Below are 22,065 nucleotides of genomic sequence, written 5' to 3'. Positions count from 1 at the left end.
GCTGTAGTTAATTCGTGTTTTATTAGGGTAATGTCCAAACAAAGGCTGCGTTTTCTCATGAAGCAATACAGGGATACAGGTCCTGCAGCATTGGGAGAAAGTTGACAGAGCAAGGGACTTCTTCCCGCCTGTTCTTTAAGAAGGGGCCAAATGGGCGCGCAATCTTTCACTCCTCCTTAACTGCCACTCAGGTACTGCCTGCCTTCCCCCCCTTCTCTCCTGTCTTTTCAGCTGTCTGCGTGTGCGCAGTGAGGGGGGAAGCATCACCCCCTCCTCTTCTGAAGTTTCCGATTCCAGGATGGGGGATAGGGGAGGGGCTGATGGTAAACTGCCTCCCTGCTTTTCGGCTGTGAGCAGCCCTCCCTCTTTCCCCTCTTGCTCTGAGCGTGAAAGAGGGGGAGGCGTGAGAATGTCCAGGGAGGGCTCAGGCTCCCCGTTGCTAAGCGACCTTATCACTGGCAGTTCCTCTGTTTCGTCTTCGCTCCAAAGGGGAGAAGTTCCTCCCCCTTCCCTCTGCCATCCATCCGAATACTCTTCTCCCAACTCTCTGGGATCCAGCTCCCTGGGATTGGGACCCCAGCTCTGCCTTCCGACAGATGGGAAACTACAGGTGTCGGCTGTAGAATAAAAAGGTAGAGGAAAGCTTGAAAGATAATGACAGTGTTAACAATGTTTTCCTTTTGGTAAGGAAAGGGGCTTTTCCTTTGCCCAGTGCCGACCCACCTAATCTCCTCTTAATTCTTTCCTCTATCTACACCTTCCCTACCTCTACACTTCCTTTCCTCCTCCTCCCCTTTGCTTCCCCATCCCCCTCCCTGTTCCCAGGTCATTTTCACCTATGATTGCACAGGAGTAATCTTATTGAACCCAATAAGCATGCAAATGATCAAAACTGCCCTTCCCTTCCCCCTCTCTCTCCCCTCTACCCACTCCAGCCGTTCCTCCCTCTCCCTTCACCTCCTCCCCTGTGGTCAGTTTCACCTTTCCTAAGCATGAGTGCAGCGGAGTAAATCCTGTTGAACTCAATAAGCTTGCAAATGATCCAACCTGCTGCACAGGAAGTAGATTGGATTGTGAAAGACCAACCCAAATTGTGAATGCAGTTTTATAAATTTGTAGGACAGTACAATATCTCAGAGAGGAGGTCAGGTCTCCTGCTCCTCTGTTGCATTCTCTATAGCTGCCCAATTTCCCTGCTTTTTAGAGTTTGATAGAAATATCTGTTGGCTATAGGTATGTTCTTAAACCACAAGGGGTTTTTTTTGCCTGTTAGTGAATATACATCTCCAGCAAATATTAACACTCTTATGTGAGCAGATTTTATTTCACAGGTGATAATATGGGTCAGATTGGATGCAGCTTCTACCATCTGCAGAACCCAGAGTTGCATTAAATGTTCTTTAATTTCAATAATATACACCTTAAAATGAATATAATCAATGCAATCAAATGAATTGTCAGAAATAACTGGCCCTACTGAACATTTTTGTTAGTTTCACGCCTTCCTCGTTCTTTGCAACTGCCTTCTTCTTTGCCCTCACCGTCATCCACTTCATTTGCCCTCACTGACATTCATTATAATTGGCCATGGTGACTGATGTGTTATTTGCATACAGGTGTCCATGATATCACCTCAGATGTCCCATCATGACATCATTTCAGTATCACCTGTTGAGCAATTCCAGATAGTCAGGCTTAGAAAATATATATAATACTAGGTTGCCCTGAATCATTGTTTTGACGAGCTTATATTGTTTAGAACTTGTAAGAGATGCTCTTGCTGTTAGATGGTGTTGTAAAAATATGTTACATCCTTGTGCTTTAAAATATAAATGTTTAATAACATTGCCTTTTAAAATGTGTATTCATGTGCCGTAAGCATAAAAAATGTGTTTCATTCCTGTTTCATATTCAAGTTGTTTTCTGTTGTGTTTACTGAATGAACATAAAAATACAATGAACATAAAAGCCTGAAAAGAGATTGTAGCTTTTTCACAGAGCCGATGGTGATTTGGAAGTTTGCAAATCTTGATCTGTAAAACACTCCACTTCAGCCTCCAGCAAACAGCTTTGCATGTTTTTGCATTTTTCCAAGACCTCCAAAAGTAGGGGGTGTGGATTGCCAGCAGGCAACATGGCAGCATAAATTAATAGCACCCAGATCCACTTGGCTATATTAATCAAAGATAGTATTGTAATAGGGAGCAAAATCAGGGCTGAGCTGCATGTGGTCTGAGCTAGATAATGCAGCAGAGAATAGCTCTACGGTGCAAACAGAAAACCTGCAAGATTTATGTACACCGCCCAGAGAGCTATTAGCTATGGGCGGTCTAGAAATGAAAATAAATAAATAAATAAATAAAATAAATAAAGATCACCATGATCTTTCCACGGCAAGATCACTTAAGAATGTCTTTCCCAGCAGGGTACTCTCTAGATGTTTTGGACTACAACTCCCATCAATAATAATAATAATAATAAATTTAATTTATGTGTCGCCTATCTGGCCAGTGGCCACTCTAGGCGACGTACATACAATAAATATGGCAGAATACAATACAAAAATACAGTGAAATATATAAATTATAAGAGCAAACAATACATAATAGGAGGCATTTAAAACAGAAGAATATTAAGCCTCCCCAGAAGTCCCGAAAGCCTGCTGAAAAAGCCAGGTTTTTAAGGCCTTGCGGAACATATTCAGGGAAGAGATGTGCCAAAGATCTTGTGGGAGGGAGTTCCAGAGGGTGGGGGCTGCCACTGAAAAGGCCTTCTCTCTAGTGCCCGCCAACCTAGCTGCTTTGGTTGGCAGGACTGAGAGAAGGCCTTGTGTGGCCGATCTTGTCAGGCGGCATGATTGGTGGCGTTGTAGGCGCTCCTTTAGATAAACTGGGCCGAGACCGTGTAGGGATTTAAAGGTTAAAACCAACACCTTGAATTGGGCCCGGAAAACAACTGGAAGCCAGTGTAGATCGAACAACACTGGCGTGATGTGGTCCCGGCGACGACTGTTTGTGAGTAATCGAGCCGCCGCATTTTGAATAAGTTGTAGTTTCCAGACCGTTTTCAAGGGTAACCCCATGTAGAGCGCATTACAGTAATCTAATCGAGAGGTGACCAGGGCATGTACTACCAGTGGGAGCTGATGAACAGGAAGGTAGGGTTGCAGCCTATGTATAAGGTGTAGTTGGTACCAAGCTGCCCGGCTCACAGCCGAAATCTGAGCCTCCATGGACAGCTTGGAATCAAGTACAACCCCGAGGCTGCAGACCTGGTCCTTTAGGGGTAAACTCACCCCATTGAACTTCAGGTCAACAGTTCCCAACCTTCTCTTGTCCCCCACGAGCAGTACCTCGGTCTTGTCGGGGTTCAGTTTCAGCCTATTCCTTCCCATCCATCCACTCACGGACTCCAGGCACTTGGACACGGTCTCCACAGCCAACTCTGGTGAAGATTTAAATGAGAGATAGAGCTGAGTGTCATCCGCATATTGGTGACACTGCAGCCCAAATCTCCTGATGATTGCCCCCAGCGGCTTCATATAAATGTTAAATAGCATGGGAGAGAGGCTAGAACCCTGTGGCACACCACAATTGAGAGGCCAAGGGTCTGAAACCTCCTCCCCCAATGCCACCTGTTGGTACCTATCAGAGAGAAAGGAGCGGAACCACCGTAATACAGTGCCTCCTATTCCCAATCCCTCTAGGCGATATAAAAGGATACTGTGGTCGACAGTATCAAAAGCTGCTGAGAGATCGAGGAGGACAAGGAAGGTAAATTCTCCCCTATCTAATGCCCTCCTCATATCATCTACCAGAGCGACCAAGGCTGTTTCAGTTCCGTGACCAGTCCTGAAGCCCGATTGGTATGGATCTAAGTAATCCGTTTCATCCAAGTGTGTCGACAACTGATTGGCCACCACTCGCTCAATGACCTTGCCCAAGAATGGTAAATTCGAAATTGGGTGAAAGTTATTAAAAACTTGGGGATCCAAGGAGGGCTTCTTTAAGATGGGCTTTACAATTGCCTCCTTGAGGGCTGATGGCAAACTCAGCCAGCCTGGCCAACGGTCAGGCATGATGGGAGTTATAGTCCAGATCATCTAGGGAGCACCAGGTTGGGGAAGGCTGACATAAGCACTTTAGCCTAAGTGTCACTGCTGTTCTAACTTGCAATACACTTGGTAAACTCAAGACAATGCTTCTAGTTACTCTGAAAGATTCCAAAAGGGCACAAGGAAGGGATTGGTAACTTTGGTCTGTGTGGGGCCTAAACCATTAAAGCAGCAGGCCCCAGACTTTCTTTTCCCTACAGACCACTTGAAAGTTGCTGAGGGTCTTAGTGGACCACTTAATGATTTTTTTCTGCCTGTTGTATCAATTGTAACATACTGTTCTAGTTGCTATATGATTTTTAATTGTATTTTTGTAGACATGTCATGGATCTCCTGAATGGAACTCACATACCACTGCTGGTCTGCAGACCACAGTTTGGGAACTTCTGCGTTAAAGTTTGTTTTTTTTAGGTCAAGGGAGTCTGGGAGTCAACAGGGGAAAATATTGGTGCATGATATGCTTTTAGTGACTCACCTTCATCTTTATTTGCTTTGAAGCATCCTGATTCCCATCCTCTCTGTTGTAATGTCCATTTTATCATCAGAATGCCATGTTACCATTAAGCCTGCTGGTTGGAGTTTGAACTGCTGCCATGTGTATAAGTCTGTTTAATCAACACTCATTGGTCTTTCAATACAGATCACCCAAAAACCAGGATAATGACTACCACTCTAGTAGTGACACAGCACATTTTGAGAGAAGACAGGGGGACAGAGGGGAGTTGTCTCCTGTACGGATCCACTGCATCTGAGATTACTGAAGAAACTGAATATATAAAACAGGTACGATGTTTCATGTGAACATATCAATGAGCCTGATGTGAAGCCAGATCATTGGTCCATCTAGCCCAGGGGTAGCTAAAGTGGTGCCCTGCAGATATTGTTGGACAACCTATCATCCTTGACCTTTGCCATGCTGGCTGGAGCTGATAGGAGTTCTTGTCCAAAGACATCTGGATGACATCACAGTGGCTACCCTTGATCTAGTCCAGTGATTCTCAAACGGTGCACCCAGGCGCACTGGTGCGCCCTAAGAGGTGGCTAGGTGTGCCTCAAATATTATGAAAGTGTATTTTAAAAACGAGAAGAAACCCATTTGTATAGGGTAATAGTTTTCTATAGTTTGTTATCTTTATTCATAGTTTAAAATATAATATATTTTTAATTTTGTACAGGAAGTACGCAAAACAAAAGTTTTATATGTTTTACAGTGCGCCGCGAACCAAAAAAGCTTGAGAACCACTGATCTAGTCTATCTATGAGCATAAGAACAAAAGGAGAGCCCAGCTGAAAAGTCAAAGCCCTTTCTAGTCCAGCCTTCTGTTTTCATAGTGGCTGGCCACATACCAAGGGAAATCCCACAAGCATAATGTGAATGCTGGGCTAGGAGGGACCGTCTGAGATCCCTGGGAATAGATACTTCGTGGCCCTGCTGTTTAAATTGTAATTTAATTGTAGATGCCAGACACTGAACCTCAGTGCTCTTCCACTGAGCTATCAGAGGGGGATATATGGAGAGGTATGCACATACAGCTAGGGGCATCTTCACGTATTACGCTCTCTCTCTCTCTCTCTCTCTCTCTCTCTGTGTGTGTGTGTGTATCACACCTAAAATGTAAAATAAAAAATAAAATGTGCCTCCTGCTGATATGCTTGTGGAGGCTGTGATTCCTTGTTGAGTGCACACCAGCCTTCCTCATCCTGGTGCCCTCTTAGAAGCGGTAGTCCAACAACGTCTGGAGGACAGCTTGGGGAAGGTTGGTGTACATGGCACAGAATCTTGGTTTTTGAGCATTTCTGTTGTATAAAGTGTGAAATGTCTTAATTTGTATGACAGGATCCTGCTTGGATCCAGTAGAAATAATTTTAAAAGCAATGACAAAATACTGTCTCTGCAGCGCATTAGTGTTTGGGTGGAAGTTTGTGGTGTAGTTGTAGCTCGAATAGATATCAACAACCTAGGGACCCGGAAACTTTATACAGAGAAAGGAGAATATCAAATTTGAATTTCTTTTCAAGATACTTCGAGGTATTCAAAAACAAAAATAAAATTCAAGTTCAAAAATATTACAACCACTTTTAATATAGCATATGCTATTTGGTGAAACGTTTGAATCCCTTTTGTAAGTAGTTTACAGTGCAATCCTATGCATGTCTGTCTAAATGAGGCTTACTCCCAGGTAAGTGTGCAGAGAGTTGCTACCTAAGATTTCTAAGAATGGAATATCAAGAATGTGGTTACTTTTGCTTTCCTCCTGCAGATTAGATCCACCCTAGCAAAAGTTCAGCCTCTGCTGTGTAAAAATGAATCTAGTCATGGGCTTGGAAATGTCACACTGGATTCAAAGGTATGGAGGACGTTTTGTGCTGAGAATGCATAATGCAACAGCTAAGCTGCGTTTGTCATACATGCTGTGCGGTAACCAACCTGCAGAGCAGGGGTGGGGAACCTCAGGTCTGGGGGCCTAGTGTGGCTCTCCAGACCTCTCTATTTGGCCCACGGGACTCTCCCCAGGCACACCCCCTCCACAGGCCACACCTCTCACTGTCCCTTCTTGAGTGCTTTTGCATGGCTGCAGGGCCAGCTCCAGGCATGCCGGGGCCCTTGGGCATCAGCTTGCCCTGGGCCCCAGCATGTGCACATGTGTGTGCTTGCGCATGGGCTCCACATGCCCCCACCTACCATTAACCAAGATGGCGGATACGGTTTCCCTAAGGGGATGAAGCCTCCACCACCATCTTGGTTGATGGCATACGTGCTACACACGTGCATCTCTGCCATCAACCAAGATGGCGGCAGGGGCTTCAGCACCTTAGGGAAACCTTGGCCACCATCTTCATTAAGGGCAATGCTAAAAGGCAGGAGACAGGTAGATGGGGTGAGGGAATGGTGGGCAGGCTATTGCCGTGGATTGCAGAAGGGGAGTGGAGGGGCCTCTGTAGCTCCAGGGGCCTTTGGGCCAGTGCCCCACCTGGCCACCCTTTAGAACCGGCCCTGCTTGGCTGGGTGGAGGATAGATGTGTGTGTTAGCATATGTATAGAAATCTCTTTTTCTTACATGGCCGACTTCTGTCAATGCTGTTGCTTTATCCATTTTTTGCCTCTAGACCCACCTACTGGTCTGAGGAGGTTGGGCAAGGGGGAATGTGACCACTGTGCTGATAAAGGTCCTCACCCCTGCTGTAGAGTAGGGTGGAATTTGTGGATTAATGCCCACTGTTGACACCCCCCCAGATACAGCCTGTTCACCCTCTTCCCTGTAGCTTTCTAAAGGTTGTAGTTAAGAGGTCTGGGGCTCGTTCCAATCCCCTCCATCATCTATCTATACTGTTGTGCTGATGAAACAGCAGGACTCACCATTTGCCCTGCAAAACTGGCAGCAGATGGTCAAGCTGCTTGTTAACCGGAGGACTGCAGGCCTCTCTGAACACAAAGGGAGCTGAACGTTCCCAAAGAATGCTAAGGAATTTATGTTTGACTTTTAGCTGTGTAATGCCACTGATTTGCAAACCTAGGCAGAATGAGTTTGCTGCCTGGTGCTGTGTTCCAAGCGCTAATTAATCTTGTAGGCTGAGAAGATCGTCTTGGGGGAATCAGAAGCTGTTATTTATCAGGTCTGTTGTGCTAGTGCTTTCAAATAAGAAGCCCCAGGGAGCTGAGCAAATAGGATGTGATATTTTATTGCTATAGGTTGAGAGAGAGAGGGAAAATATTCCCCCCCCCCGCTAGAATATCAAACACTCTTAGGTTCAATGTGGAGATGATAACAGGGCTGCAATCTTTGGCTTCCAGAATTGACAGCTGACTGCCAAAGGCTGCTTTTAATATTGCCTCCATGTTAAGATCTTAGGAGGCTGATTTCCCATCTAGCCCAGTGGCAGCTCTGTTAGGTCTCAGGGAGAAGGAGCTGCTGGCCTCTCTCTTTAACTGGAGATACCAGCGGAGACTGGACCTAGAAAGTTCTGCATGCAAAACATACTACTGAGTTAGGGTTTCTTCCCATGTTAAATTAGGGCTGCTTACAAAATTCTCCTTATCTGAATGTGTCTCTCTTGCCCCCGATTTGGGGATCCTGAAACACCTCGTTTTGTTTCCAGAGTGGCACTGATGCATTAGGCATCAATTAGTCTTCCATTTTTTTTGAAAAAATCCAGACTTAGTTCAAACTACAGAACAGTTTTGATTTCACTTTCCCTCTCTCACCCCACCCCACCCCACCCCATAGGTTATTAAATGCAGCCTCATGCCTGGTGTTGCTTGGAGAGTCTAACAAAAATTCAGTGCAATTTTGAAAGGTTCAGTTTGCCATCTTGATTCAAATGACTATCCAGACATAGACAAAAACCTGATCCTTGATCAGAGGAACCATCATGCAAAATTCGGTTACGTTGTCTTAAGAAGGGGCCAAATGTATAGCAAAAAAATAAGTTTCCAAAATATGCAGCAGATGAAGCACTCAAGCTTATACGTTCATTGATTTAATCTCAGCATGAAAAATAATTTTGATATGATTGTGTAATCCCTTTTGTTGTTGTGATTTAATCTAAACCCATATTTGCTTATGCACATCTGTAACCTGTAAAAATAAAAGAGATGCAAACTGAAAATTACATCCTGTGCTAATTAAGTTAACTGGAAGGCAGGTGGAATGGAAGGTGGGGCAGAGGAAGTCTTTGGAATGTTATCAGAATGGAGGAAATTTGACCATCATTAACATCATTTCGTATTAGCCACGTTTTGAAGAATCTGAATTGGGACCCAATGAAGACACCCTTGCCTCCAGCTACCAGGAGACGGTGGAAAAAATGAAAAAAACAGAACAAGAACTGTCACGGGTGAACAAAGAAAATGAAATGTTGAGTCTCAAGGTGTGTCCATAATTCTTCATGTAAAATAACTATTTCTGTGTCATCCTTGCCTACAGAGAAAGCCCATTTGTATTTCTGATTAGTTCTGCGAAATATACTTGATTCTTTGTTGGGCTTGAAACTGAGAGGCCTAGAACACACGGTTGAATGGGTCAAAACTGTTTCTGAAGTGTATCACTTTAGATGGCAGTTGGAAAATCTCATGATTGAATGCTCCTTCATATAAAATGCTCCTTGCATATTAATAACTAGACTTTGGGAGGAAGTGTTCTAGACTAATGTTTTGTTTGGTCACAGATTTATTTATTTATTTATTTATTACCTGTCCTTCAACCTAAGGTCCCATGGCAGGTGACAACTTGCAGCATTAAAATGCAGCATTAAAAACAATCTAAAACAAGTATCCCGTCCATTATAGATGATTTCAGGGTAGGTAACAACAATTTTAAATAGAATAAAACAAAACTGAAGAAGAAGATAATTTAAAATGGGGAAAATATCTCATCTGTGAGTGTGTAGGCCATATAGATATCACACTTAAAATGCTGGATGGAAAATAAAGGTCTTCAGATGGTGCTGATTCAGTGGGCAGCGTTGGCACTAGCCAAATCTTAGGCAGGGAGGGCACTCCTCAAACACGGTGCTTTTGTGGAGAAGGGTTTCTGGAGTATCATAGGTGCTTTGACCTCTTTTGTTGGAAGTATCACCAAGGCGGCCTCCTCAGCCAATCTCAAGAGTCCAGGCAGGACAATATGGGCAGGAGCACTCCTTTAGGCAAACCATGCAGGTCTGTATGTGTCAAAACTAACACCTTGAATTGGACGTGACCGACACCAAAATAATCTTCTACCTCGTATGCTAGTTTTGTACATACTGATATATTTTTTTCTTTTTTTGTGAGCAAACATTCAGTCGTGAGGTTTTCTGCCCCTCTCCCCCGGGAGTCTGAAGTGGTATAATCCAGGAGAGCATTAGAAGTACCTCACGTAGCATTTGTGTACACTAGGCCAGAGTCTTTGACTATGGAAGGTTCTAAAGCCTTATGCTCTGCTTTGGCTTGGACGTCTGTGTTCAAACGATTCCAGTGGGAGATGCAAACCATGCAGGTCTGTATGTGTCAAAACTAACACCTTGAATTGGACGTGACCGACACCAAAATAATCTTCTACCTCGTATGCTAGTTTTGTACATACTGATATATTTTTTTCTTTTTTTGTGAGCAAACATTCAGTCGTGAGGTTTTCTGCCCCTCTCCCCCGGGAGTCTGAAGTGGTATAATCCAGGAGAGCATTAGAAGTACCTCACGTAGCATTTGTGTACACTAGGCCAGAGTCTTTGACTATGGAAGGTTCTAAAGCCTTATGCTCTGCTTTGGCTTGGACGTCTGTGTTCAAACGATTCCAGGGGGAGATGCTGATGGCGATTACCATTATTCATTAATTTATTTATTAGGCTTGTGACCCAAACGTTTTCAAGTGACTTGGGACGCATTTAAAACCATAAACATAAATACATTATACCATTAACTAATTCATACCACACAAGTTCATACAAAACACATGTGCGCGCGCATGCACACCAGCCACAGGAAGCTTTAACAATAATGGAAGTGTTTGCAACGTATTAGATGTACATAGTGGTTAGGGACTGGGCCTTTGAAAACTTGAGTAGCACCCCCGCCCCATGCACACACACACACCACTGTTGCCACTATTCTTATGTTCAAGTCCTGGTCATTTGCATGCGGCTGGTCTGGGAGAAAGGACGGCAAGCTCTTTCTAGTTGTTTGGCAGCCTGCCTTCAAGTCAATCCCGACTTATGGTGACCCTATGAATAGGGTTTTCATGGTTTAGCAGCAGCTAGATGCAACTGAGCAAGACCCTATTCTGATTCCTGGACAGTGTGGGTTTTCTGCAGAGGGGTGCAGATGAATTTAAGGTGAAAGGGGTTGTGTGTGTGTGGGGGGGTCACAACAGATACCACCAACAGGGTGTGTGTGTGAAAAATGAGTCATAGTAGTCTAAATCTCCCATTGCAATAACAGTGCATTTTTCCTGCTGTGCCTAGGCCAGGAGTGGCAAACCTTTGGCACTCCAGATGTTGCTGAAAAACAACTCCCATGATCCCTGCCCACGGGCCATGCTTGCTGGGGATGATGGGGATTGTAGTTCAGCAACATCTGGAGTGCCAAAGGTTTGCCACCCCTGGCCTAGGCCCTCTCAATTAGCCTGCGTAGCTGTCTGCACAGATGGCATGAGGCGGCTAATCAGAATACCTATTTGAATATTGAATCCACTATATTGCAATTTAAAGTATCCCTGCCACATTTCAGGTCAGCTTCTTTTTAAGAGCAGTGTCTGTGCACATATATATGCAGACATGCAAGTGTGCACGACCATGTGTGTGCATGTGCACATGCATGTACTTGCACACGCATGTGCACGCACGCTCACACACACACACACACACACACACAAATCATGTTAGCAAGAAGTTTCAGTCACTCTAAATCACTTATGAGAGTGTAGACTCTCCTCCCATGGACTCCCTCCCACTGTGTTGTTCCCTGGTGGTAGCCAGATATTACAGCAGGCATAGGCTAATAACATGTTTAAGGTGCTGGGTGCTAAGGTGGAGATGATAAAGAATCTGATGCTGTACTCCAGTATAAAAACTCCTAAATAATTTATTTATACTGTTATTTATTTATGCTGTTATTTATGCTGTTATTTATTAGTCGCTTTCCTCTCAAAGCAACCCAAAGCATCTTACAACAATAAATGTTTAAACCAATTATAATAAACAAACCCATTAAAAACAGCAAACACAACAACCTGAAAACTCATCAGGATAGATAAAAGACAGATCTTGCACGATCTGCCATGTTAAAAGAGGTTGCTGGTACCTGACGCCCTTCAAATTCAGGGCCAAAAGCTCAGGTAAACAGGAAGGGTTTTGCCTGGTGCCTTAAATGGATAATAATGATGCCAGACGTACTTCCCTGGGGTGAGCATTCCACAAGTGGGAAGCCACCACTGAAAAGGCCTGGTCTTATGTCGCCACCCTCTGCACCTCCCTCAGAGGGGGCACATGGAGAAGGGCCTCAGATGAAGAATTCAGGGTCTAGGTTGATTCATGTGGGGAGAGGCAGTCCTTGAGATATTGGGGTCCTGAGCCATGTGAGGCTTTATAGGTCAAAACCAGCACTTTCAATTGAGCCCAGAAACTAATTGGTAGCCAGTGCAGTCGTGCCAGAATAGGTGTTATATGTTCCAACCATCCCGCCCCGCTCAACAATCTGGCTGCCGAATTCTGCACTGGCTGCAGTATCTGAACCATCTTCAAAGCCAGCCCCACCTGGAATGCTTTGCAGCAGTCCAACTTAGAGGTTACCGGAGTGTAGACCACTGAAGTTAGAGTGTCCCTGTCCAGATAGAGGCGCAGCTAGATCACCAGTTGAAGGTGATGGAGGGCACTCGGCACCACCAAGACCACTTGAGCGGCAGTCAAGTGCCAGTAATGGATCCAGAAGAATCTGCTTCTTCAGAGGGAGTGAAACACCATCCAGAGCAGGCCATGCCCCACCTCCTTTGTTCTCAGGAACCACTGACTAACAGCGCTCCTAGTCTTGTCTGGATTAAGCAGAGCTTGGAAAAGTTACTTTTTTAAACTACAATTCCCATCAGCCCCAGCCAGCATGGCCACTGGATTGGGTTGATGGGAGTTGCAGTTCAAAAAAAGTAACTTTTCCCAGCTCTGGGATTAAGCTTCAGTTTATTGGCTCCCATCTGGTCCATTACTGAGGCAAGGCATCAATCTAGCACATCCACTACCACACCTGCAGATGTAAAGGAGAGAGCTGTGTGTTGTCAGCATATTGTTGACAACGAACGCCATATGACTCCACTCAGCAGTTTCATGTTGATGTTAAAAAGCATGGGGGATAAAATTGAACCCTGCAGAACCCCACACTGAAGGCTCCATATGGCCAAACAATAGTCCCCAAGTACCATCCTCTAAAAACGACCATCCAAGTTGGATTGGAACCAGTGCAGAGTGGTGCCACTCACCCCCAGCTTGGACAGCAGCTCCAGAAGAATGCTATGGTTGACGGTATTGAAAGCCGCTGAAAGCAAGGAGAATTAACAGGGACACACTCCCCCTGTCTCTTTCCTGACAGAGGTCATCATACAGGGTGACCAAGGCAATTTTCATGCCAAAACAGAATCCAGTGATTTCCATTGTATTCAGTGGATGCATATGCAGACTACAACTCATTCCCTTCCTTCTCCTGCAGCTCCCTGTATCCCCCCCAAACCCTCTCCAGAAAGTCAGGGGGTCTCCTGAACAACAGAAGTGATGTCATGCAGGATTGTAGGGCAAGGGAGGGATCGCCTGAAATTGCAACTAGGTTGTTTGGTCTGCAGAGTTCCTGCTTTAACACTCTTCTCCAAACATGTTTTCTGGTGAATGTCTGAATGTAAATATAGTTTCCTGGGTGTTTGATATCCATGCAAAGGACTTGGGTGTCTTGGGAAAAGTATATACAGTACCTCAGGGTCCCTTACACCAAAGGGGCATTTTAGTAGCTGCAAGGAAGGAAAGCACGGAGGCCTTGTTGCTGCCACCAGATAGGCATGTGGGAAGCAGAGACGAATTCCTCTGTATTTTAGATTATAATCTGAGCCAGAGAAGAACTCACTGGGCTTGAAGATGAGTATTACAAGTTGCTGGCGGTTATATTTTGAATCAGGAATTTACAAACTTTGACAACAACATTATCTAAAGACTACTGAGATTTAGGTACTTCTTTTTTTGTCAGTGCAGTTGGTCCAGTTGCAGCTTTTCAGTATTTCTTTTGACAGCGATTGGATTCGTTTTGCTGATTTCTCCTGTGCTTTCATCTAGTTATTTTTTATGCTTACACATTAGGCCAGCCTTTCCCAACCAGTGTGCCTCCAGATGTTGTTGGACCACAACTCCCATCAGCCTCAGCTAGCATTGCCGATGGTCAGGAAGATGGAAGTTGTAGTCCAACAACATCTGGAGGCCCACTGGTTGGGAAAGGCTGCATTAGGCTCTCCATAGATGGCTGCTGCCTAAAGTGCCATCCCTGTGTTGCAGTTCCCAATAATATTTAGTCACAATTATCTGTCCTATGATGTCATCTCCCTGTGCATTTCCCTGTCCCAGCTCCACATCACTGGCTGCTGCTGGTAGCAGGTGGTGAAATGTGCAACAAGATGACATCATGACGGGAGTGTGTCCCCCTTGACAATTTGGGCCCGGTATATCTGTAAGACTGCCTCCTACCTGATGTCTCATCCTGATGATGATGATGATTTATTGTGTTTTATATTACCCTTAAGAACATAGGCAGTGCTTTATACTGAGTCAGACCATCAGTCTATCTAGCTCTGTATTGTCTACACTGACAGGCAGCAGCTCTCCAGGGTTTTAGACAGGGTGACATTCCCAGCCCTGCCTGGAGATGGTATGGATTGAACCTGAGGGCTTCTGTGTACAAAGCAGATGCTCTACTACTGAGCTATGGTCCTTCCTTCAGCTTTTCCTGAGGGAGTCCAAGTTGATGCACGTCACAATGAAAAATACAACCAGCTATACACAATCATCAAAACATCTGAAAAACTACAGAACTAAATCAATAGCACAGCACAGCAAGCATAATGCCAAGGACTATAATGACAGACTTTATAAGTTAGAGGCATTCCCTTAGTATTAAGAAGTTGGACTTGCCCTAAGGTTGCATGATCCAGGGAACTGCCCAGAAGTTGCTGCACAAGTATGTTTTAGAAGCTCTGAAGCATAAAGTTGTTTCAAGCCATTCCTCGAGTTTGTCCATGGACTAGGGATTGGGGAGAAATTCGATTGAGTTTGGATTTAAAGGTGAATTGGTGGAATTTGCACTTTATGCAAAGATACAATAACCGAAGCGTGGCCATCCAAAATTCACACCAGATTCACACTTACCTGAATTTTGCAATGTTGTTATCCAGTTATATAGTATATATTAGGGGAAAGTGTGCAGAAAAATGGATATGGTAGTGAAAATGACATACAATAATGCATACTATTATGAGAAATTGCTTGCAAAAATGTGTACATTAGTCAAAATTGCATACAAATTTATTTATTGGGAGAAATTTGCATTTAAATGCTGATGAATTTTCATGAGGATTTTTGTTTTTTTAAAAAATAGCAAATTGCAACAGAAATGTGGAGAAGTGATTGTAAGAATGAGAAACTGAGAGAACTGAAACTGACAGATCCCTCCATCTGTTCTGTGGACTCAGAATTATTATAAGGACTGCTAGGTCCTGGGGCAAATTTATGCCCCAAAAGCCCCAGACAAACAAATGATGTCTTTAATTGAATATGATCTTTAAGAATTGATGACATCTACATTTCTTCTGCCATGATATGTACAGATACATTATTGATGCCTTTCTAAAGGCTGGAGAAAGGTTTTTTTTCCCTCTGAACGAAATGGCCACGGTCCAAGGTGTAGCATGTTTGGGAACTGCTGAAAACCAGTACTTGCAGCTGTTTTTTAATTTGGTGTGCTGCCTAGCAGTGGTTTTGATACTATGTTTTTGTTTTTTCATTTTGCTATATACCCATTTTACATATGCATATCTTTTAAATTGCTGTCATCCACACTGACTTTTTTGCAATGAGATAGTCAAAACGTTCTGAGTAAATAATTTGTGTATATTGTTCTTTGTCAGCTTGACGCTTCAAGAGCAGCCGGCGTGGAGGCTGTGAAGCATGGCTCGCGTAAACTCCAGGAGGATTACAACAAGCGCTCTGAAGATCTCAAGAAAAGGCAAGAAGAGACCATTCACATAATGAAGGTATGTGGCTATGAAGGCATAATCTTGTGTGCTCATCCGTGTCTTGTGGCCACTTTGAATAGGTGGTAGAACAAGGGTGGTGCCAACATGGTGCCCAAGGTTGCCAGTGTGTGCCCACCAGTATCTCCTGTTGCATCTGTAAATGGTGTCAGTAAATATCACCTTAACAATCCACAACGTGTAATAGCCTGCTCTTCCTACTCATTCCCTCTTTTCACTGACTCTCCTATATTGGACACACTGTCCTAAGCACGGCTGCATGTCATTAGATGCGGTGCCAGGATTGGACACCCATCCTTCCTTCCATTCTGAAGAGAGGAGAGATGCAAAGAGCTTCTCTCTCTGAGCAAGCGCACCAGTGGCAGACATGGAGGTGGATGTGGGTGGCTCATGATTTCCCCATTGATGGAAGGGCATGCCTGCATCGTGTGGGGTTCTGTCCCCTTTTCTGCTTTCTTAGATGTGGCATCCATTTTGTGTTATGCCACATCCCTATAGCAGATGTGCTGTAACTGGTGCCCATGGTACTTTCCTCAAAATTCCAAATGCCCCCTGGCCCAAAAAGGTTGGTGAGCCTATAGGCCAAATCGTATCTTCCCTCCTGCCTCTTGGCACTGTTCTCCCTCCTCCAGTTTCTTACTTCTTGCTGGCTGTTCTGCAGACCTCCGGAGGGGATGGGACAGGGTGGTGGGCACTGGGGGCAGCTGGGAAGGGGGAGATGATACTCTTTGAGGGGCAGGATTTGGTCTCTATTGGAAGGAAGCTTCACAGTGTAGGTATCCTTTGTGCATGCTAGTTCATGTGCCTCTTGGCAATAGGTTTGCCATATACCCATATATGAATCTACCTGTATTAAGCAGGTCTTTTGCCTTGCCCCTTGAAATCTGTGGGCTAGATGTTACTTCTGCAACTCTAGGCAACACTTCTAAATTTTTAACACAGCCATCCTCTCCCTGGAAACTTCATATCTCCTCTTCCTGGGAATGTTTTATATGTTCTTATCTACAAGCCATGATGGCTATGCTGTGTCTGCAGAGTCAGTGGCAGCATGCTGCTGGTTACCAGTTGCTGGAAACCACTGGGAGGGGGGGGGAGGAGAGTGCTCTTGTGCTCAGGTCGAGCATGCGGGCTTCCTAGAGGCATCTGGTGGGCCACTGTGAGAACAGGTTGCTGGACTGCATGGGCCACTGGCCTGATCCAGCAGGCTCTTCTTATGTTCTTAACTCTGCATGTTAAGAGAATTACTCAAAAAATGATCAGCACTCTGTGTATACATTTCTCCTCAACTCAGTGCAGTGTTGTCATATTTAGGTCAATATCAGATATCCTTACACACACACTAAAAAGCCTGACCAGCTGCTTTGCTTGTTTATAAAACCAGTGGGGATTAGTTGTCAAAAGATAGCCGTTTGGCAAACGGGAAAATCAGGCTTCTTCAAAGTGTCCGTTATTGCATTCCATAGTGTGAATGGGGACTTATTCAGTCGGCGGTGGCTTTTTCTTTGTTACACGTTGCAGGTTCCTTCATTCTGATCATTGCATCAGCCGTGCACTCTTCCAGTGGCTTTGGGAGAGAGCGTAGGCCCAAAGTCCAGCAGCTGCAGCTAGACTTTCATATTGACTACAGCTTGTGGTTACTGAGGAGAGAGCGGAACCACATGGCTGGGTTTGCAGGACGTGCTAAACCAAACCGTGCCTTAGCTTAGCATGGTGCAGGAGTGAAAAGGACCACGGGGAAGCAAAGCAGAGCCTGCATGTTCATACCATCCCGCTAAGCTATAGTTTGGCTTGCCGTGCTGTGCAAACCAGGCTCTGCCAAGCTGTTCATGCAGCTGGTTCTGGACTTGTTTCTCCAGCAGAGGTCCAGTGCTTCCAGTACCAGGATTATGGTGAGGCAGCATTTCAAATATTATGTACAGTCCTGGTCACCTCATCTCAAAAAAGGATAACGTAGAGCTGGGAAAAGTGTAGAACAAGGTCAGACAAAATGATTGTGGGACTGGGAACAACTCCCTACAAGGAAAGGTTAAAACATTTGAGGCTTAGTCAAAATGATGACTAAAACCGGGACCAGGTAGAGGTGGATAAAATAATGCATGGTATGGAGAAAATGGATAGAGGACAACTTTCTCTCCATCTCTCATAGAAACAGAACTCGGGGTTGTCCCATGACATTGACTGACAGAGGCTTGGGACAGACAAAAAGGAAGTACTTCTTTGCATAGCACATGATTTAACTTTATGAAATTTGCTGCCACAAGCTGTGGTGATGGCCTGGTTTATACAACTTTGACAAAGCAAAAAGCAGGCAGTTGCATTGTTGAAGGGCAGTAAGGCCTCATTTCGACGTTACAGCAAGCTATAGTTAATAATTTACTGTGAACGCATCAATCTTGGGTGCTTTGTTTCTCCCTGCTATCGTGCAGGGAAACAAATCATGATCTGTGGTGCAGTATTACTTCAGAACCAGGGATCGTTGTTTGCTTTGAATCCCAACCAGCTACAATCTGTAACCAGAGTTTGTTCTTGGCTTACCGATTGTGGTTTGTTTTGAGAAAAACAAACCACGATTCCCAGTTTGGACATCATACTAAGCCAGAGATCATGGTTTGTTGACCCCACTGCTAGCAGAGATGAGCAAAACAGTCCAGATTGGTATGTTCACAGTAAACCATTAACCATGGTTTTCTGTAACATGTGAACTTGAACCGAAGTCTGTTGCCAATATTCCTCTGAGTATTGCTTTTCCCCTCTTACCACAGGCCCGCAAGCTTGAGCAAGAACAAAAATTAAAGCAAAGCACAGACAATCTCAGTCGGCTGAACGTGCAGCTCCATGAAAAGTATGGCCGGATTGAAGAACTCGAGAAACGAGTGCAAAGGATGGAAGAGGTGAGACTGGAAGTTCTGTTCCATCAGCTGGGTGTGCATGCCGCTCATTCTGCAAGAGCACAGGCAAAACAACAAGAAAACCCCTCTGCAAAACATGTTACTGGCTGCAGACATTTCTTGAGAAACTTAGCTTTAAAAGCAAACCTTTTTTGTTTGAAAGCATGTGGGTAATGCTTGATGCAATCGTAGAAGGCAGAAAAGTGGCTGTGAGTATCCTTTTCCCTTCCTGCCATAACCATCTGTTACTGTGAGCAGAACAAAGAGGGGTGTGGCTCAGAGTGCTGACCCATGCTGCCATTGCGCTCCTGGTTTCCAGGTACGCTGGGCGGCTGCTGCTACTGCAGACCGGGAGGGCAAGGTGCAGGGAGCTTGATGCAGTAGAGCCAATCTGATGCGCCTGCTCCACCCATCTCCCTGTGCCTCGCCCCTTCTCTCTCAGCAACCTGCGGCATCCAGAAACCAAGAGAGCAACACACACCCCTCCCTGTGCCATCTCATCAGCCATTACTGGCTGAGTATCAGCTTTGCGTGCAGAAAGTCCCAGGTTCAAGCCCCAGTGGCATCTCCAGGTAGGGCCAGAGAAAGACTCCTGCCTGAAGCCCTGGAGAGCCCTAGATGGACCAATGGTCTGACTTGGTGAAGGGCAGCAGAACTGAAGCTGGAGCAGCGCTCTGTGGGAGCTGCCTGCAGCCTAAGCTACAGGGCATGAAGCCTCCTTATTCCTCTTTGTCTAGTGAGCTGCCTGCCTTCTGCTCTGGCACAGGCCTCTTAAGCAGGTGTGAAGCAGACAACCTGTTGGGGTGGTGCTCACCTCCACCTCCACAACCACCACCACCCACTTTCTGGGGCTTCTTTGCCAGGTTGGTTGGTTGCTGCTTTATCTAGTATAGTATAATTAATTCCTGTTAATTCTAAATTATTATATTTTGATTTTAGACTGTACAGTTTTATGTACAGTTTTGTGTTATTTTTATTGTATTTTTAATGTTCACCGCCCAGAGAGCTGTTGCTAGTCGGGCGGTATATAAGCTTAATTAAATAAATAAATAAATAAATAAACAAATTTACAAAATAGAAGCAGTTTAATTTAATATATTGCAGAGCATGCATACATTTCACAGGTTACATAAATCACTTTTTTTCTTGCTGTGGAATTGGTGTTATCTTTCCGAAGAATTGAGTGTATGTATTTTTTAGGGCACAATGCTCTCAGTCACAAATGTAGTCAATCCAGAGCATGCCTTTGTTCCCTATGAGAAGGCAGAATCTCCTTTTGCATGGATGAAACCATCTTGTACTGAAACCACCTAGCGCAGCATTCATTGTTTGCTTGGATGGGCAGCCGCTCTCCAAGGTATCATGCAGGAGTCTTTCCTAGTCATGCTGCTTGAGATTCTTTTTACTATAGATGTCAGAGATTCAACCCAAGGCCTCTGCATGAACAGAATCTGCTCTAGCAGTGAGGCATGGCCGCTCCAGCCAGTGCTAGGTTGGCTTCTAGGGCACAAAATAGTTTGCTGCAAGGCTTCTCCCATATCAGTGAGGTACGGCTCTTTTTAAAAACTATTGCTGACCCATGGTTAGACCAGCCTTGCATAGCTCGTGATCCACTAAACTGAACACAGCACACTGGTCATATCCTTCCAGGTGATTTGGTTTTCTCAGTCTCCAGGAGGGCAGCAAAAACAGTGAGGTCATGCCAGGTTGGGTTGGTGAGCTAAGTTTGGTTTGAAGGGTGATGGGCTGCGCTTCACTTGGAGAATGGCTCTCTCTAATGCATATTCCTCACCTGGATTGGCTACATACCAAATTCCATGGCTGGGAAATTTTGCTGTGAGTGGAACAAAGGGCACAAACTGCGGGCAATACAGATTGCCATTTCAATCAAAGGGGCATCACTTGTTATTTATTATTATTAAAGTTATATCTCGCCCTTTCTCCCAGTAGGAGCCCAGGGTGGCAAAGTTAGTCAAGAGAGAGTCCCAATTTTCAGAAAACTGTGAGATGCCACTAAAGGAATGCCCATAGATCAGTGGGAGGGCATCTGTTATGCATGCAGAAGGTCTTGGCTTCAGTTCCTGGTGTCTCCAGGTACGGCTGGATATGTCCCCATTCTGAAACCCTGGAGAGCCGCTGCCAGTCAGAGTCTGCCTTCCTGAGCTAGATGGATTGATGGTCTGACTCTCCGTAAGATAGCTGACTATGTTCCTAAGTAAATGAGTGTAACAGACACCTGACAGCCCCTCCCCTAAGGAAGGTACATCTGGGAGGAGGAGATTTGGAAGAAAGAAGCTGGAGAGGAGATACTTAACTCTTTTCCATCCCACCACTTGATAGCTTTAACACCCACCTCCACACAAAAATCCACCCTACTTTCCTCACCATCAGGGATGGGAAACCTGTGGCCTTCCAGATGTTCTTGGACTCAGCCCCAGCCAGCAAGACCAGTGGTCAAGGATGATGGGAGGTGTAGCCCAACAACATCTGGAGGGCCTGTTCTGGGTGCATGTTTTCCTTTATCTACAAGGTTTGTTTCTAATCAGTGTAGTTTGGGGTTGCCAGGTTCAGGGCCTGAGACTGATTCTGTATCTTTAGGAGAAGAGAAAGCCAGCCAAGTGCAGGTGTTCTTGCAACACTTCAATGGGAAAAACCTCAAGGTGGAATTCTGCCTTCCCCCTGCACAACTTTTAAAGATACAGAAGACCTCTTGGAGGCCGGGCCTGGCAACCAAGAGGTCTTCTGTATCTTTAAATGGTGTGCAGGGGGAAGGGAGAATTCCACCTTGAGGTTTTTCCCATTACAGGGTTGCAAGAACACTTGCACTTGGCTGACATTCTCTTTTCCTAAAGATACAGGATCAGTCTCAGGCCCTGAACCTGGCAACCCTAGTATAGTTATAGATTATATTTTAGAGCATTACATGTGTATCGTTAGTTTAATTGAACACATCTGGTTGGCAAGCAGGTTCTGGGAAGTTTTTTTTTTAAGGATATTATTATTCTCAGACCTACCTGTTGAGGATATTTATCTGCAAACAGGGAAAAAAGCAGTTTTTACACCGGAAATGGAAAAGTACAAATATTTGCAGGTTCCCTATTTGTGGGAGGATTCTTGCATGATCTTCAGCTTGCATGTGCAAGTACAGTAAAATTGGTAATGCTGTGTGGGAACTTAGACTGAGAATCTGTTTTCTAATGTGGGTATAAAGAGGAACCTTTTGATTTTTTTAAAAAAAATCTTACTATTCCATTGGTAAATAGTAGAAAAAAGCCTACTTATGAGAGCTTGGGAACAGTTTGTGTACAAACACCTACAA

At 44.8% G+C, this 22,065-nt stretch overlaps 1 protein-coding gene across 4 annotated transcripts in view; it reads left to right on the top strand.

Moving 5' to 3' along the window:
- Nucleotides 1–22,065, top strand: part of CCDC68 (coiled-coil domain containing 68) — a 64,120-nt gene that overhangs the window by 25,681 nt on the left and 16,374 nt on the right. For all 4 annotated transcript variants that reach the window (XM_061614857.1, XM_061614866.1, XM_061614876.1 and 1 more), the window contains 5 exons: nt 4,755–4,897; nt 6,376–6,462; nt 8,846–8,983; nt 15,733–15,858; nt 18,621–18,749. In XM_061614857.1, the coding sequence (XP_061470841.1) occupies nt 4,755–4,897; nt 6,376–6,462; nt 8,846–8,983; nt 15,733–15,858; nt 18,621–18,749 (623 nt within the window). The remainder of the gene's footprint in view (nt 1–4,754; nt 4,898–6,375; nt 6,463–8,845; nt 8,984–15,732; nt 15,859–18,620; nt 18,750–22,065) is intronic.

Source organism: Rhineura floridana, chromosome 1 (assembly GCF_030035675.1).
Source record: "Rhineura floridana isolate rRhiFlo1 chromosome 1, rRhiFlo1.hap2, whole genome shotgun sequence".
Classification (NCBI taxonomy): Eukaryota; Metazoa; Chordata; class Lepidosauria; order Squamata; family Rhineuridae; genus Rhineura; species Rhineura floridana.
This window is presented reverse-complemented; position numbering and strand designations above follow the sequence as displayed.